The sequence below is a fragment of the Malaclemys terrapin genome, chromosome 24 (genome assembly GCF_027887155.1).
Source record: "Malaclemys terrapin pileata isolate rMalTer1 chromosome 24, rMalTer1.hap1, whole genome shotgun sequence".
NCBI classification, from domain to species: domain Eukaryota; kingdom Metazoa; phylum Chordata; order Testudines; family Emydidae; genus Malaclemys; species Malaclemys terrapin.
This window is the reverse complement of record NC_071528.1, coordinates 6737410-6755833: the sequence shown is the minus strand read 5'-3', so window position 1 is coordinate 6755833 and position 18424 is coordinate 6737410. Positions and strand designations below refer to the sequence as shown.

Below are 18424 nucleotides of genomic sequence, written 5' to 3'. Positions count from 1 at the left end.
TTGGATATTGGCTATTTTAAATTTTTCTTGGCTCTTAGCAGTGTAGATACTAGAAGTAAGACTGACTTCTAAGCTTTTCTCAAAGCCCATTATGTATCCTGGTGTTATTTCCTTGGCTTCATGCATTGTTTCTGGGCTTGGTACTAAAACAAAACAATTAACACAGCCACAGCACTGGAAAGCACAGTGTTGTAGTACAAATAACTGGTCAATTATCTTTTTAAAACTAGCTTGCAATAAAAGGATGCTAGCGTCGTAAAAATAAGTTTGATGTGAGAAAGAGGGACAAAATACATAAACCAGTGGCTTGATGGTGTTAATAACAAATATTTATTTATAGAGCACCTTATAGTAAATTCTCAATGTGCTTTACAAACCGCCTCAACCTACTTTAAATTACTGTCCAGGATCTGACTTTACACAATAGTTTAGTTTATATTCTTAGAGGAGCCTAGCAAATAAAAGGTCAGCTTAGTGACCCATTCTGAGTTTGAGTGAGGGTTTAGCTGCAGACATCTGCTCTCCGGCTTTCTTCAAGATGAGAAGGCGGAAGGCGTCCCAAGTTCTGCTAGAGGTGGGAGCTGGGAATAGAAATTTAGACCTTTTATAGCTGCCATCAAGGATCTTTAGTAGCTTTTTTATAATTGTTCCTTTTAACCAGGCAGACTGAACTTTGGTGGCTGTCTCTTGTGGCTAGTGCTACGTGCAGAGAGAGGTGTCTTCAGAAGTATTGGCATGAGCATTATAACGGCAGCACAGCACACTGATATCATGGTTTGGGTTCTCTGCCTCTCAGGACAGCTGGGCTGTGAGCATAGGAAATGCCTTACCTTAGTCTAGCCACCTGCTGTGGTGATGGGCTTTTTTTGAGCCATATGCTCCCCACCCTAAGCAGAAGGAGACTGGATTGTAAGTTCCCCAAGGCGTGGTCCATATCTGTGCGTTTGTACAGTGCCTGTAGAGGGGCTCTGATACCGAATGGGACCTCCAGCTGCAACTATAATATAAATAATGTCTGTGGCACAGGGCTGCTAGGGTAAGTTTGGAAGACCTGGCAAGAGCCCACTGGAGAGGAGTACTCAAGCATTATAAATAAACTAACTGTAACTTCATGTGCTCAATGCATATTTGTCACTATGCTGTTGGAATAAATGTAAATAAATTCTGCATTAAACCCCTGAAGTTTTAAAGAAAATCAGACTGTTTTATTTACTACTCTTCTGTCTTAGGCCCAGTCCTGTGCTAACCTATGCAGGTGGTCTCAATGAATTCAGCAGGACAGAACTCTCCAGTGTCTTCAGGATTGGAACCTCTCTTCTGTGCTGTAAATTCTACTAGACTGGAGCTCTACCTCCCTTGAGCAACTTGCTTGGCTCAAGAGTGTTCCTGTATGTCTAGGCAGTGTGTTTGTGTATGAGATGAGGGAGGGTCAGGTCAGACCTGAACCTTCATGAAGGCTATTGGTTTTTCGCCTTATGAAAGAAACTTACTTTCTCATCACTAACTCACTTCCCAGTAGAATGGGTTGCTTCCTTTGGCTAGGTTAACCTTCCAAGAGAGTCTAAAGCAGTGTGTTCCCAGCCTTTGTTGCTATGAAGAGTGAGACCAAATCTGAGATCTGACCTGGGGGCTTCATTTACTACTAAGCCATCGCTTGATTTTTTTCATTGTAACTAACTGTTTTGCTTTCTATTACCACTCGGTTAATTGAGTGATCTGACAATTGATACAATTTGCTAGCTCAGCAATAGTGAAGTGGAACATAAGGTTTCCCACTGAAGAACCATCACAGTAAGGGTGTGTGAGAGTAATGCGAAAAATAGGTGAAGGAAATACCACATTGCATTAGGTGTAAATCTTTGTTTGAATGTTTTTATACCACAGGTTTGACCAATAAAATCATTCTTATCCTCTGAATTCGACTTGAACGCGTGTACATAGCACCTTCTTAACAATTAGTGACTAGTCACGCCATGGCTGAAGCTCTGTTCTCATTTAGTCTTTTAATTGAGCAGTTTGAAACACTTCAGCTAACTTGGCATGAACAGGCCAAACCCAGGCCAGGCAAGAACAGTTTCTGACCATGCATCAGGCATACGTTTTTTTAAACCATTTAGCATGAGACGTGTTATAGTTTAAAATCTCTCTTAAATGCTCCATGTATACACTACCTTTAATGGGATAGTCACAGTTATTCCAAACCGGAATGGTGGTTGATCATGGTGGCAGAGTAGGGAAGGGTAATAGCTGCTGTAATAGCTGTAAAAGTAAGAAATTGCACCAGCGTGATGAGAAAACACATAATGGTCTTTGTGAATTAGTTTTCTGTCCTGACTCTTACGGCTGTTTTCCAAGTAGTTAAAGAGGCTTACAGAGCAGTACTTGTTTGCGTACTTCCAGATTTCTTTATTCGGACGAGGTTCAGATTGGCCCAGAGACTGTTATGACAACACTTTACACAGCTAAAAAATACGCTGTCCCTGCACTTGAAGCCCACTGCGTGGAGTTCCTAAAGAAAAACCTCCGAGCAGACAACGCGTTCATGCTCTTAACACAGGTACGTTCTGAGGCTATTTGCATTTCAAGTCATTTTAAACAGGTGCAGCAGCTTTATATTATCTAGGATGATAAGGATGTTTTGGATGCACACACAAAAGAGGTGGCATAGCTTGAAAATGAACGGCTTACTGTGCTCTGGTGTATTGTTTTAGTCCAGAATTCTCGCATGACTAGCAGGAGTTTTCTTGTTAATGAAGAATGATGTAGTCCTTTAAATAGTAAAGCATGAATTGTAAGTGCTTATACCAATTGCTGTCAGTATTCCAGAAAGAACCTTTTTGGTATGCCAAGTGCCTTGTTAATGCCATGATGGTGAGACAATAGTAAATTGCTCTGTAACAAGAGAGAACTTTACTGGGCTTCATCTGCCTGGAACAAGTGTTGTGGTCTAAAGAAGTGAAACTATAAAGTATTCACTTGTTCAAATTTAGGGCAACTCCAGGAATTAAATATTCACTGTATGGAGCCCACTGGCAGCCATCTAGAAGGCCCCTTCTTTGAAGGACTTCTTTATAATACCAGGATCCCCCCACTTCTGAAGAATGCAGAAAGCGCTCGGCCTTTTTCTCCTTAGGGAAGGAAATGAGAGGTGAGTAAGATGGAACAGTTATTTGTTGTTGCAAGTAACTGGATGGTGGCTTTTTTCCTCAACAAGTGCCAGCTCGGATCTCCACTGCAGGTGATGTGCACAGATGTGGAACCTGTGGATAGTGGGGTTGGTTGAGGCTGTGTGACCCTGCCAGTGTCCTCTTGTGAGGCTGAGCTGGGGCCTCAGCTGTTATTCTTTTCCTTCTGACTGCTGTAGAGAGCAAATCAGCCTTTAGTGGGTCCTTCATTACATCTGCTGATTTATTTTGGAAAAGTTAAGTCTTTCTGCATAGGAAGCTTTTTGTTGATATAACTGAAAAAGTTAATATTTATAAAATTCTATGCCAGTTTTTAGCCCCATCAGGATTTTTGCTCCTGTTTAGGGATCTGAGCCTTTCCTGGGCCACTGAAGGCCTTTCTAGTCATGGCTGAGGACAAATCCATGAGTTTCAAACCATAGTCCTCCTGTGATGTCACCCTGCACGTTCTGGATAAACACACTTTGCTTGTTCTGCTTCAGGGCAGGGCATGTCTGACTGCTGTTCTGTGCAGGTCTCTTACTGGTCACATATACAGTGGGAAAGCCGCCTTAAGAGAATGGGAGAAGGAAGAGATTACAAACAGAAGACCTCTCATGGTAGTCTTCATGCAATGATTTTGTGTCGTCCACATCTGGCTCCCCACTGGATGACTTCAGAGATTGCCAGGGCAGGATAAAACTTTGTCCCACAGTAATTTCTTGATTTGCAGCCATAGATGTCCCTCTGCAGTACAGGAGGAAGGGATTCTGCTTGTATTAAAGTCTCAGACGACAAAAGATATTGGATACCCAAGTGTCCACTGTCTCAGCAATACATGGGTTACTGAAGTTTCAGATGGACACATTGGCTTTTCATATTCCTTTTTCCATTTCCACAAGATTGGTTCCTGGCTCTTGACTTAAAGCACCTTTCCTATCTTGTGATCCACCTAGGTGATCAGAAACATCTTCCATTGTGTGTGGAAGACAATAATCACTAGTCTCTGTACTTTCCATTCACTTTCCATGGCCCCCCAGGCTCTTAAAATGTCTGTCAGTACTGGCAGCCTTTCTGCAAAAAACAGACGTATTTATGTGGAGCTGTATCTCAATGACTGGCCGATAAGAGATTCCTGGCTCCAAGGCCAGGTCCAGTCCTTGAGCCTGGAAATCAACCTCAAAAGTCCATTTTTACTGCAGCACAAATAGTTTTGAAATGAAAGTTCTAGACTTTAGATTTGCAAAGGTATGTCTCCTACAAGACAGGTTGCAAATAATTCTCTGGTCCTGGAGCCCCATTCATCCTCAGGCAACTATGATTTGCATCCGTGACACTCCTGGTCAGATTCTGTTGGAGATCATTGCGGGGTTGGATGAGATGACCAGATCAACAGGGGCTTGAAAACACTGTCAGTGTAGCTGAGCCATCTGTTGATGGCTTCATAGTTGACCATGATGTGCTGGTGCCAGATGTGCTTGCAAATGTCACTGAGCAATGAAGAAATGCAGAGCATGCTTCCAAACAACAAGACTCCTGTAAGTCTGATATGAAGCGACCTAGAGCGTGTCAAAGCCTAAGATGGCCAGGACTTGTCCGCATCCATTGAAAGTGCTGGCATGCAGGCCTTCCAGTGTGCTTAGCTGGGTTGCTTCACCACTGAATTTGCTGAGTCACTATTAAAGCGGGGAATTCTGCCATATTTCAGTTCTCTAATGTGCTTGAGGTCTCAGCATTTGAAGCTGGTGTTACTAAGTTCTGGCTCAGAAAGCCTTGTGCAAGTCCGAGGCAGGAGGCACCTAGAGAACCAGCAGCTCCTTGAATGCAACCTTGTCTAAGCTCCTAAGTCAAAACACCTTTTTATCCATTATTTGTATTATGGTAGTGCATGGAGTCCCCGGCACGTTGTAGCACAATTGTGCTAGGTACTTTACGTATTTAGTAAGATCCGTGCTCTGAAGAGCTTAATCTAAATAGAAAAGAGAAAGCATGGAGGATAGGATGTATTCTTCAGGGTGACCACTGCATATTCCCACGTGTTCTGAATGGCTCCAAGGACCTTGATAGTTATGCTAGGCATAGAGGAGGTGGTACCAGATGGATTCAGGACGTTGGTGCTACGCATGCTGGACACAGAACCGCTCTGGTGCTGGGTCCTTGGCATTCAATCTGGCGACCTTGGTGCCACTTATGCTTGGCATAGAACCACTCTGAGGACTCTTGTATGACCGGACTTAGTCCACTTACACCATTGTGAATTTCCTTACTGTAAGTAAATCGATCTATTTACAAACTCTGCAAACCCTCATGTAGACAAAGTGCACTGGCACAAAGCAGAACTTGCACGAGTGCAGGTTGCTTCAGTATGTTACTGGTTTCACTTTGCATCAATGTGCTGTGTCTATATTATGGCATTTTCACTCGATGTAATGACATTGGTGAAGTTGTACAGTGCAAATTTCTTTAATGTAGATTGGCCCAATTTACTCAGGCACTACCGTCCCCCTCTTCTGAGGTAGCACTCTCAATTACACTTGCTCTCAGACAAAGGAAGCCCTTCTATAAAGGGCTTTCTTACATTTAGTTTGATTTTTTTTTTTTAAATAAAGTTAACCCAGTAGAGTTTACCCCACTATCAGCTGACATGTTGAACCTGACTTGTACCTGTCTCTGCTGCCTGCAAAGTTATAGTTAACATGGTGATAGTTAACAGGACTCTTCAGTCTTTCTAACTTGAGGTAACTTTTGAGTGAAGATGTATTCAGCTAAATTGGAGCCAAGTTTTCTTCAAGTATGTGTATTGTTACTCTTCCTTAACTAGCTGTGAAAGGCTAAGCTATGTTGTCTATGTCATGAATTCATTTGGCTTGCAAACTAGTGGTAAATCCAATAATTGGAAAAAGATGCTTTAAAATATCCTTGATCGTTATATTGGCTGCAAATAAGGAACTGAAAACAACTTCTTCTTTGCATTAATGATGGATGCTTCGTTGTTAGGCAAGACTCTTTGATGAACCCCAGCTGGCCAGCCTGTGCCTAGAGAACATAGACAAGAACACATCAGATGCCATCAATGCTGAGGGGTTCACAGACATTGATTTAGGTAAGCTTTTTTCCTTTCTGCAGACTCGTGTAATCTAAAAGTCAAGCTTGTAACAAAAGTTTCTTTACTTGGCAATTTGTCCTTGTGGTTTTGGCCCTAGCTGTCTAGGGCCAGCTTCTCAAGGGCTGGGACTGACAGTCCCTGGGCTTAATCATATAGGGGCAGGGGATTCTCAGCAGAACTCTTAGAACTAGACACTGGCATTCATGTCCCTTGGTGCTGTGACACTTTGATCTCTGGGGCATGATACAAAGTCTGTCCTTTCTGTTGCTGTTGGCTGGTGGGTTTAACATACCCTCTGTGGGAGGAGTTGGCAGTGTTTTGACTTGAAACAAGATTCAGGTGTTAAATATTTTTATGTCCAGAGACACTGTAGTCTGCACGTTTCATAAATGGAACTTAAGTCAAAATATTCACTTTCTATTGCCAGTGGGGTAAACAGTCAAATTAAGGCATGGATAATACAAACTTTTTGGCTCTTATCCTGTTTCTGTTCAAGTTTGACTTGTAGGTAACCAGAAATTCCTTAAAAAGAACAGGAGTACTTGTGGCACCTTAGAGACTAACAAACTGCACACCAGTAAATGTATCCACTCTGTAGGCACTGCTTGCTGTTGCAGTGACGTGCCTACTTGTGGAATTACTCATCAGGTTGTGGGCATACAGCGCTTAGGAGCAGTCCTGCAGTTCTGAATTCCGACTCCTTTCCTCACCTTGGGATTCTGCATTGGGAACTTTGGCCACTTAAAAATCAGGACATATGGGTCAGTGCCTAAAGTTGTTGCTGTCCTGCCTTACAGACACCCTGGTTGCGGTGCTGGAGCGGGATACCTTGGGGATTCGGGAGGTTCGTTTGTTTAATGCAGTGGTTCGCTGGTCGGAGGCAGAATGTCAGCGGCAGCAACTTCAGGTGATTCCAGAGAACAAGCGGAAAGTACTGGGCAAAGCGCTTTCTCTTATTCGCTTCCCATTGATGACTATTGAGGAGTTTGCAGCAGGTAACTGAATCAAGGCGCTTCTGGGAGACCTGGTCTCCACTTCCGAATCTTAGAGGATCAAGTATATTTACAAAAAAAGGATTTTCATAGACTATCCTAAACTGCTCAAAATACTTGTTAGATATTTGTTGTTGGACATCAAAAGCTACAGGTACATCACACAGCTTATCAGTAATTCAGTTTTAAACATCCCATGAAGAACCTAAGAACAGTAGCTTTCTAAAAGTTAAGTCCTGTTGTCTTTGCATATTATCTGTGTGTTTTACTACTGACTATATGGAAAAGGAAATAACATGATATCTGAATAGGAATATACTTTTCCTGTTCCCTTGAAAGAGTAGACTGCAAAAAGTGCTAACATTTAGTATTGAACTGTGGTGGTAATGGTGGCGTATCCTATTCCGAAATGTGACCTACAAAGGGAGGAGGAGTTGTAAGCCGTTCAGGCTTTCATCATAAAGAAACACAAGAATCGCTTTTCTGCTTCCTTTTAACCATAGAAGGATCAGGAATATCTAGTGTTGGCATCCCTGTTTTGCTAATGGACTCTCCAGAGTAGATGTCTAGAATGGAAGCTTTCTCAGCCCGCAGTTGAAGAGAGAGAGGTGTTAGTTATTTCACAAATAACACTTTCCTTAAGCCTCCATCAGGAGTGCAAGTGAAAAAGATGTTCCCTTGGTTTAAGCTATCTGACTAAAAACGTCTTCCTTTCTCACTTGCCCACTTGTCTCTTGTGATTTCTTATCTGAGGTTCTCCAGTCCTCCAGAGAGTAAAGTCAACTTGACATTTCTAGTGTGTTTTAAAAAAAAAAAAAAAAAGGGGGGGGGGGGCGCAGAAGAAAGCCATTTAGAAACATCTAGAGATCACCTTTCTACATTATAAAGAAGCAGAAGGGTGCACAAACACAACCTTTTTTTTTTTTTTTTTTTTTTTTTTTTGATAGGTCAGTTCTAAGGAGGGGGGTGGTTTCCATTACTTGATAATGAATTTTGACCTCTGCAAAATAAGTGAAAAATCAAGTTGATAATAATGACAGCCACGATAACCAAAAAAGTGTGGAATGTATATTTAAAGAGATGGCTATACTAAAAATCAGCAGTAACTGCCATGCTGTCTGTCTCAGAACTGACTTGGCCGTTGTCTGACATGCTAACCCTTCTGTTGGTCAGAGATTCAGTCCATTCTCACTGGGTGGCTCAATCCTGTTCGTCTGCTGTACATATTTAATGGCTTTCCTCCCCCTTGACGTTGATATCCATGGTCACAATGTGCAGTTTGTTCCTCATGTTTGAACCACTGCTTAGTTGGGTACAGGATTGTTGTATCAATTCCAAATCTGATGTAGCATCTGGTTGACTAAAGAAAGCATGTTTCTTCTTGACAGGGTCAAAATTCTCATCAGTAAAAGCCAACAATTTCTGCCTGTTCGGTCTTTTCCGTCTGGAAGATGCTGGATTTTTCTTCCCCTTCAGACTTTATGGATGACAAGTTCAGTTATGTAGGAGGCTTGCATGGGTTTTCGGTGTTCCAGGGTGAGAAGTTTGACTCTAGGGAAAGCCAGAACCTCTGTTCTGTGGTCTGTTATGACTGCTTGTTTGAGTTGTGGCCTCTCCAGTAGCAGGGAAATCACTGTTACTATCTTGCTTTGAGATTACGTATAGCAAATGTTCTTCCAGTGTCCATTCCAGTCTTTAAAATATCCTAGCAATTTATACTCTCTCGCCCCTCCTTCAATAAGGATGAATGGATTTGCTGCACTTTTGTCCTCTAAACTAACATTGTCAGAGCAATGCCTCTTGCGTCTGTGTCAACCACAATGGAGGTAGGAAAATGGAACTGGTAGCCTAGATGAGAGGATTTTGGAAGCTGTTAGTTTCAACAAAACGAGCTTATAATTTAGTATAGAAAGTGGAGATCAACATAAATGCATCTTGGCTGGCTAGCAGGTCTGCCACACCCCTATTCCCTTAGAGCAAGGAATTTGAAACATTCCAGAACCAGGAATTGTGGCAACACTGGGTATGTTTAGACATGATCTGCTTGCAGTAATGTTTTGCTGATCAAGGTGTCTGTAAAGCCATTTAAATGTTAACAATACATATTTCTTTACATTCTATTTCATCCTTGTCTCTTGCAGTCATGTGCCATCTTACACCTGACTTTCAAGACTATTTAAAGGGGCACAGTTAATTTAAAAGTCACTGAATGTAACCAATCATAGTTACAAACAACACTTAGGATGACTAACTGGAAAAGAGGTGGAGATTTTTTGTTTGTGCATTTGACAGCAACTTTGTGTGTGATCCACTTCATTGTTGTGTGTTATCTCTTTCTCACTCACACACAGAAGTTTCTTTGAAACACAGGACCAGAAAAGCTACTTCTGCAAGCAATTAGTCAGGACATACTATTTAAAGAGTGCTTTGGCTCCACTAGAACCATTCAATTAAACGTCTTTTGGAAATTGATTGAGTTCAGTGTCCCTTTAGAAGGAATGCCTAAGATGACTGTACAGAAAGATAAAAGGAATTTTTTGGTTTTTAGTTTTCTGTGTACTGTTACTATTTAACTATAGTCAGTTTTCTTTGTCTGTATGAGAGATGCATACTGCAAGAGGAATAGAAATGTGGTGTGTTTTTTGTTTTTTAAAAGTGGGAACAAAATCCCCCAGAATGGCAGGGAGTACACAGGTGTAGGTGGTATTATCTGAAACCATGTCCATCTCAACAGTTAAAATGGGCTACCTTTCACATTGACAGCATCTTTTTAATATCTACAACTCTTCCTGCTGTATTTATCCCATTACATCATCCCACACAGGGTCTTCACAGCAGTGGTAATCAACTAAATGAGTGTAGATTTTGTAACTGTCACATAAAATATAAACACAGATATCTCAAAGGGGTAGGGTTGGGAAATTCGCTGCATGCCCTTGATATTCTTAAGTGTTTCTGGTAGAACCCAGGCCAATGGAATAAACAACAGCATGTTGGCTGTATGGAAGTGTGCATTTATAATACATGCCAGACCAGCTGCTGATGTGTAGAGTCTCAACATATTGATGTGCAGGTAGAAAGCGGCCAAGTGTACTGTGTTCTCAATGAAGCTGGCTTACTTTCCTGAGGGAATTTAAGTATGTGTGGCATTCCTTGTGTACATTATGTAGGAATCACCTACTCGTATTCTCAGCATAAATTTGCCTTCCATTGTAAAACTTGCAGCAATTTTTGCCTTTTTTTTTTTTTTTTTTTTTTTAAAGTGTTGACAGCATTGCTTTCTGTCTGCTCCTTTGCAGGGCCTGCCCAGTCAGGAATTCTGACTGACCGGGAAGTGGTTAGCCTGTTTCTCCACTTCACGGTCAATCCAAAACCCCGAGTGGAATTCATTGACAGACCACGCTGCTGCCTGAGAGGGAAGGAGTGCAGCATCAACCGTTTCCAGCAGGTGGAGAGCCGCTGGGGGTACAGTGGGACTAGCGACAGGATCAGGTCAGCTCTACTGTGAATTCTGCTGCTCGTCTGTTACTGTTCTATTGAGCTTTGAGCAGGCTTAGGCCTGGCCTGCACTAAAATGTTCTACCAGTTTAACAGTTGGACAGGGTGTGGCTTTCTTTATTGGTATAAGCCCTAGCATGCATGCAGTTATGCTAGTTAAGGTGCCCTATACTGGTATAACATAATTTGCTTCCCAAACCAGAATAAGCTATATCTGTATAAGCTCGTTTATGCTTTGTATAAAAACTATGCCCACGTTGGGTGGTGGGGAGAGATTGTTGCTTTAATTACACCCGTGTAGCTTAAATCGGCTCTACTTTCTAGTGTAGACACACCTTAAATGCACCCAGACATTCTTCTTGATAGAGTAAGTATCAGACCCTTGTCTAATTGTTTCCTGCAGCCTTATGGCCAAATCATGGCTTGTCTTTGGTGTTGATTCACCAGTGCTCTGTTAAATCCGTGCCAGTTCCCTGCTACTCTAAGATATGCACCAGCTTTTCTACTAACATCAAGGTATTTTTTGTAGATCTAACTCGCTGTAGATGCCGGGGCCATTGTGATCACCTAGTCCAACCTGCTGCATAGCACAGGACAGAGAACTGCCCCAGAATGAGAGCATCTCTCTTAGAGCCACATCTGGTCTGATGGAGAATCTATCACAACCCTTGCTAAATTGTTTCAGTGGTTAATTTCTTACTGTTATAAATGTATACCTTATTGCTAGTCTGTATTTGTCTAGCTTGAACTTCCATCCACTGGATTTAGACCTTTCTCTGCTAGACTGAAGAGCCCATTATTAAATATTTGTTCACCCTGTAGATACTGATGGACACTAATCAAGTCACTCCTTAACCGTCTCTTTGTTAAGCTAAATAGACTCAATCACTGTAAGGTAGGTTTTCTAATCCTTTAATCATTCTATAGATTCATGCAAGGTCATTTTAATGGGCACAGTGAAGTGAAGGCTGTCTCAATTAAAGGCTCCCCTTACTGATTGCAAGCCTTGTGGCCTAGTGGTTAGAGCAAGGCACTGGGAGTCTAGCAGAGCTGGGCTATTCCCATATTTGCTGCTGACTTGCAGTGACTATAGGGACTATGTTTAATTTCCCCATCATGAAAGCAGGGTAAAACCTTGTGCTAGAGAGGCTATTACAGCAGGAAACTTTTAGAGCAAAGATCTAACATCAAGAAACCTCTTGACACCTATCTGTCTTTGAGTTAAAGTTGTCTAACTTATTTTAAGTGAAACTGTTTGACAGCATCAGCTTCAAGGTGCATGTTGAGCCAGGCTGTTGTGCAGTTTTGATATGAAATATTTCACACGGCTGGCAGATCAACTTTGAATGCGCCCTGGAGGTGCTTTCCAAACACACGTTAACATTGCAGCTGTTGTCTGAGGGGGTGAGGAGGTTGTGGTGTTGAAAATGGGGTATCTAATTTTGGTATCCAGGGAGGAGTGAAAAGCAATCTAGTGTTTTGGCAATGGGAAGGAGGATGTATTTCCTTTTCCTCCCTGTCTTGTGGGCATGGGGTGGGGGGGTGAAAGTAGCTTTTGAATAAGGTGGGGTGTGGGAGTTGTCAAAGTCCTTGTTCTTTATCCAGGCAATCTTGACAGCCGCTAGCTTCTCGCTGCAAATACACCGAGCAATTATGCACAAGTACATTAACTTAATGATTCTGCTTCAGTGATGAGGTGCAAAATATTTAATGTTGACATTTAAAGTATTCTTATTTGGCTTCAGTCTTAATCTCATTGAGGTGAGTAGGAGCAGTTCATCCCTCTTGGCTTTATTTTGAACCTCTCCAGATTCCGGCAGACCACTGCATCAGCTTCGACTCGGTTCACATCTTGGAGGCTGTCTTTGCAGTCCTATGGGCTAGAGAGTTCATTGCTTTTAATGAAAGCTCACATGTGACAATGTACATAGCCAGCGAATCCTGTCCTGTGTGGGGTCAATCCGCGTGTTAATCGTGCAGCATGAATTGCTTATGGTGGTTTTAGGGATGCCGAATGCAAAATTCTATTTTCCTTTCGTGCAAATCATTAACTCTCAAGGATCTAAGACCTTATTGAACAGCACAGGACATAATTCACCAAGTCTTAGACCTGAAAACAGCCTCTGAGCTAAGGTCACTATGCATCCTCCGTACTTTAGCAGATCAGCTCGCCATTGTTGTGCTCACTCTTCCCTGTTAACGTCTCTTTAAATCTTGCAGGTTCTCAGTAAACAAAAGGATATTTGTAGTTGGGTTTGGACTGTATGGATCAATACATGGCCCCACAGACTACCAAGTAAATATACAGGTATTAAACTTCCTCTTTTTACTGTGCTAAACATGCCCTTTTTTTGCTGCCATATATACCTTGCAGGCTTTCAACTCTACAGTTAACTCCTTTTTATAAAAAGGCGCCGTCATGTTTTATAGAAATACTGATTAGCTGAGCAGGGTGAGTAAAGGGACACGCTGGGATTAGGAGGAATAGCTACTTTCATACTCCTGTTCCTGTTCTGCTATAAATTGCATCCATCGCTGTGGTATCTCAGTGCTGCCATGTTGGGAGTTGAGTGCTCATAAAAATGTATAATCTGACCGCATTGAGACAATTCAGGTGAATGTTAGGGTTAGGGAAACACAGACTAGTCCTTCGAGTGATTGCGCGTCATTCCACTCCTGATGTGCACACGCCCTTGCGTGCAGTTGTCAGGAAGTTCTTCCCTCAAGTAATACTTGTTGTGGCAACTTGTACGCTACTGCGTGGTGTATACAGGGCCCACCCGCCCCTGAGCCCTCTCAGTTCCTCCTTACCACTCGGGATTGTCCTTGGAATTGCTTGGCTGGCCTTAGCAAATGTTCTGTGTGTTCATTGTAAATTAATTGTGGACATTTTCCTAGATTCATAGTGACAGGTTTCAGAGCGGTAGCCGTGTTAGTCTGTATCCGCAAAAAGAACGAGGAGTACTCGTGGCACCGTGGAGACTAACAAGTTTATTTGAGCATAAGCTTTCGTGGGCTAAAACCCACTTCATCGGATGCATGTATGTAGTGGAAAATACAGTAGAAACACACATACACCCCACCCCACCCATGGAAAAAATGGGTGTTGCCATACTAACTATAAAGAGAGTAATCAGTTAAGGTGGGCTATTCTCAGCAGGAGGGGGGGGAAAAAAAACCTTTTGTAGTGATAATCAGGATGGCCCATTTCCAACAGTTGACAAGAAGGTGTGAGTAACAGTAGGGGAAAATTAGCATGGGGAAATAGGTTTTACTTTGTGTAATGACCCATCCACTCCCAGGCTTTATTCAAGCCTAATTTAATGGTGTCAAGTTTGCAAATGAATTCCGGTTCTTCAGTTTCTCGGAGTCTGTTTTTGAAGTTTTTTTTTGTTGTTGGAGAATTGTGACTCTGAGGTCTGTAATAGAGTGATCAGGAAGGTTGAAGTGTTCTCCGACTGGTTCATAGTGTTACACTATCTACACCATTAAGTAAGTACTATGTGTTTTCCTCAGGCCCCAGTTGGGTTTTTTCAAGTTATTTGGGACTGAGGGATGCCTTGGGCCCTGGGCTTCAAGCTCTGTCTCTCTTGCGGAGCCTGAGGCCAGTGAGCAACCGACACTCAAGCTGCCCACAATGTTTCGAGGAAGCTCATATTCAGGATTGTTGCCAGATCTGGAAAGACTTTAAGCCTCGGATGAGGAAAGACAGAAGCCAGGCTAAAGGTTTTGCTCGTGAAGGTGCTCCGTTGACTCGGCATTGGTCTTGGGCACTGTTGGGAGCAGCTCCCCCTTGGTCAGCAGAGGGATAAGAGAAATTGGCTCCTTTGTTTTCAGTGTTGGAACCAGTTTCACTACTCTCCACCAAGACACTGCTACCCGCTAGGGAACCTTCAGCGGGAGTACCATCAAGTGTGTGGCCAGGGAGTCTCTGGCACCAACCCCCTGTTCAGTGGCCTTTTTGAAACCTGTGGGGTTCCCCCTGGTTTCGAAGGTCATATGAGGCATTCATGCTCTGTGTCGTGGGAGAGAGGTGAGGAGTCTACTCGTCAGCCACGGCCTGTTCCTGAGCCCAGTAGCAAGCAGCAAGAGGCACTTCACAAGGACCATGCTGGACAGCTAATGAAGGAGCTGGGCTGGCCTCTTCATCTTCTCCTGATGAGGCAGTCTGCTCAGGGGACATTCACCTGCCCCAATGACTGACAAGGTGAATCAAGAGCTGTGAAAGAGGGTGGCCTTAATCCTGGAGATCCTGGTGGAGGAGGTTAAAGAATCCTCACACCACCTCATTGACATTTGCAGTGCTCAGGGCTTTCACAAGAGTCCAATAGACTTTACAAGACCTGCCCTTTGAAGTGGCTTTGCTGTTTTCAGAGAAAACTGACTCTAAGCCCCATGGCTTGAAGGACTCTAGGTCTACTTTACAGTCTTTGGGGCTGTATGCACCAGCCCCATCCAAAAAGCACTTTCACCTATAACAGACTCAGTGTTACTCTGCTTCTGCTTCTCGGAAGGACCTGCAGAGAAAGAAGAGCAAGGGTTATAGACATAGACCACCCCTTCCGTCTGCCTCTGCTCCATCTAGACGCCTAGTGGGTGCTAAACAGCTATTTTGATGGGATGCTCGAGGCTGTCACGCCAGATTCCATTTTCCCTGTATTTGCAAACGGATTTCCCACTTCATCAGTGCTTGGTTCTGGATTACTTCAGCCTGCTGGGTATTAAGATCTATGGAAGTGGGATATACACTTCAGTGTTTCTGCCGCTCCCTCCTCACCCCTCGTCAGGAGCCACTCTCCTCCTCATTCCTCCAGCAGGTTCAGCCTGTCCTTTAGGTAGGAGCCATAAAGGAGGCTCCCCAGTATCCCAGAGGAAAGTGGTTCTAATCTGAAAGCAGAGAGGTCTCAGATCTATTTTGGACCTGCACCAGCTCAACAGATCTCTCAAAAAGAAAGTTGAGCATAGACTCATAGAATATCAGGGTTGGAAGGGACCTCAGGAGGTCATCTAGTCCCACCCCCTGCTCAAAGCAGGACCAACCCCAACTAAATCATCCCAGCCAGGGCTTTCTCAAGCCTGACCTTAAAAACCTCTAAGGAAGGAGATTCCACCACCTCCCTAGGTAACCCATTCCAGTGCTTCACCACCCTCCTAATATCCAACCTAAACCTTCCCCACTGCAACTTGAGACCATTACTCCTTGTTCTGTCATCTGGTACCACTGAGAACAGTCTAGATCCATCCTCTTTGGAACCCCCTTTCAGGTAATTGAAAGCAGCTATCAAATCCCCCCTCATTCTTCTCTTCTGCAGACTAAACAATCCCAGTTCCCTCAGCCTCTCCTCATAACTCATGTGCTCCAGCCCCCTAATCATTTTTGTTGCCCTCTGCTGGACTCTTTCCAATTTTTCCACATACTTCTTGTAGTGTGGGGCCCAAAACTGGACACAGTACTGCAGATGAGGCCTCACCAATGTCGAATATAGGGGAATGATCATGTCCCTCGATCTGCTGGCAATGCCCCTACTTATACAGCCCAAAATGCCGTTAGCCTTCTTGGCAACAAGGGCACACTGTTGACTCCTATCCAGCTTCTCGTCCACTGTAATCCCCAGGTCCTTTTCTGCAGAACTGCTTTCTAGCCACTTGGTCCCCAGCCTGTAGCAGTGAATGGGATTCTTCCGTCCTAAGTGCAGGAGTCTGCACTTGTCCCTGTTGAACCTCATCAGGTTTCGTTTGGCCCAGTCCTCTAGTACATTCCTACCCTCCAGCGTATCTACCACTCCTCCCAGTTTAGTGTCATCTGCAAACTTGCTGAGAGTGCAATCCACGCCATTCTCCAGATCATTAATGAAGATATTTAGTAAAACCAGCCCCAGGACTGACCCTTGGGGCACTCTGCTTGATACCGGCTGCCAACTAGACATGGAGCCATTGATCACTACCCATTGAGCCCGACGATCTAGCCAGCTTTCTATCCACCTTATAACCCATTCAGCCAGCACATACTTCTTTAACTTGCTGGCAAGAATACTGTGGGATGGTCACTCAGGTTTCCATTATCCCTCCCTGGATCCTGGTATACTGCCCTCGATTGAAAAGACGCTTACTTTCACGTGACAATTTATCAAGGTCACAAAATTCTTTGGGTTTGTAACAAAGTCGTCTCATTACCAGTTCACGGTGCTTCCTTTTGGCCTGTCAGCAGCTCCCTGGGTTTTCACAAAATGTATGTCTGTGGTAACTGCTTTCCCGCTGAGGCTAGGAGTACAGGACTGCTCTGATCTGGGCAACTGGCTAGTCAGAGGCCGATCCAGGCTCAGGTACTGTCCAGTGTACATCTCATCCAATCAACTTTCGAAGCTCTAGGTCTGCTGATCAACTTCGACAAGTCTACATAGACAGGTCTACAGAGCTTCATTTGTCAGCCCAGCTGTTCATGGCCATAATAGACAGAATGAAGAGTCTCAAGGTCTCCTTGCAAAGAATTTCATCTTGCATAATTTCCTGCCTTCGTGTGTGTTAACGACGTGGCAGGCATTTCCCTCTTGAGCCCCAGAGTATCTCAAGCGGCCTCTGCGGTGTTCCTTGCACAAGTCCCTATCCTGGCCATTTGTAGGGTGGCAACCTGGTCTTCAGTTTACACCTTTGCACACCAGCGTGCCATCACTTGGTACTCCAGAGACTGTGCTAAATTTGGACAAGTTGTACTCCAGTCCGTGTACATGAACTCTGGTCCCTCCTCCTACTTTATGGCCTGAGTGTGGCCAAGAGTGGAATGCACTTGTGCAATCGCGCAAAGAAGAAACAACGGTTATGAACCGTTTGTAACTGTTCAAGATGTGTTGAACATGTCCATTCCTGCCCTCCTACGCCTTTGCCTTGGGGTTGTCCAGCAAGAAGGAACTGAGGGGGCCTTAGGCATGGCTGGGCCCTTACAGCCAGCACCCAGTGGTGTGCAGCAGCAGAGGGCCCTTGAGCTGCCCCAACGGGTACCACTGAGGGAAAAATTGCTGACGAGTGTGCGTGGGGCGCACTCACGCCAAGAGTGGGATGGACACGCGCGTCACCTGTCGAAGCCCAACGCTCGCGGAAGGTTTGTAATCGTTAGTTTTGTACAGGTACAGCTGGACCGGCCCATTTCTGCTGTGCTTGGGTCTGGCCTTCTCAAGCAAGGATAGTCAATGGTGACAAACTGGGTGGCGAGCGCTGGGTGACAGCAAGCTATCTAGCAGGAAGGGAGGAGACCAGCAAGCTAACTCAAGCATTAGGTGAGCACATTAGCTTTTAGTACATATTTACATCCCATATGTAGCCATAGTAACCAATGGAATACATTTGCCTTTGCTCGTTTGAACTCCTTCCTATCTTCCACCAACACTTTACATGATGGTTTTTTAAACGCGATTGTTGATCGATACCCCCACATCCAGGCAACAATCAACCTGTGTTTCACTGGCAGCGAGATGAAATACCAGTTAAGAGACTAACGCTAAGGGTACGTCTTCACTTACCGGAGGGTCCGGTGGCAGGCAATCTATGTTCTGGGATCGATCCCGGAAGTGCTCGCCGTCGACGCCGGTACTCCAGCTCACCGAGAGGAGTACGCGGCATCGACGGGGGAGCCTCCGTGCCGCGTCTGGACCCACGGTAAGTTCAGACTA

At 44.0% G+C, this 18424-nt stretch overlaps 1 protein-coding gene across 2 annotated transcripts in view; it reads left to right on the top strand.

Moving 5' to 3' along the window:
• Positions 1–18424, top strand: part of BTBD2 (BTB domain containing 2) — a 38641-nt gene that overhangs the window by 14087 nt on the left and 6130 nt on the right. For both annotated transcript variants that reach the window (XM_054013368.1, XM_054013367.1), the window contains 5 exons: positions 2401–2557; positions 6162–6267; positions 7068–7265; positions 10562–10754; positions 12981–13068. In XM_054013368.1, the coding sequence (XP_053869343.1) occupies positions 2401–2557; positions 6162–6267; positions 7068–7265; positions 10562–10754; positions 12981–13068 (742 nt within the window). The remainder of the gene's footprint in view (positions 1–2400; positions 2558–6161; positions 6268–7067; positions 7266–10561; positions 10755–12980; positions 13069–18424) is intronic.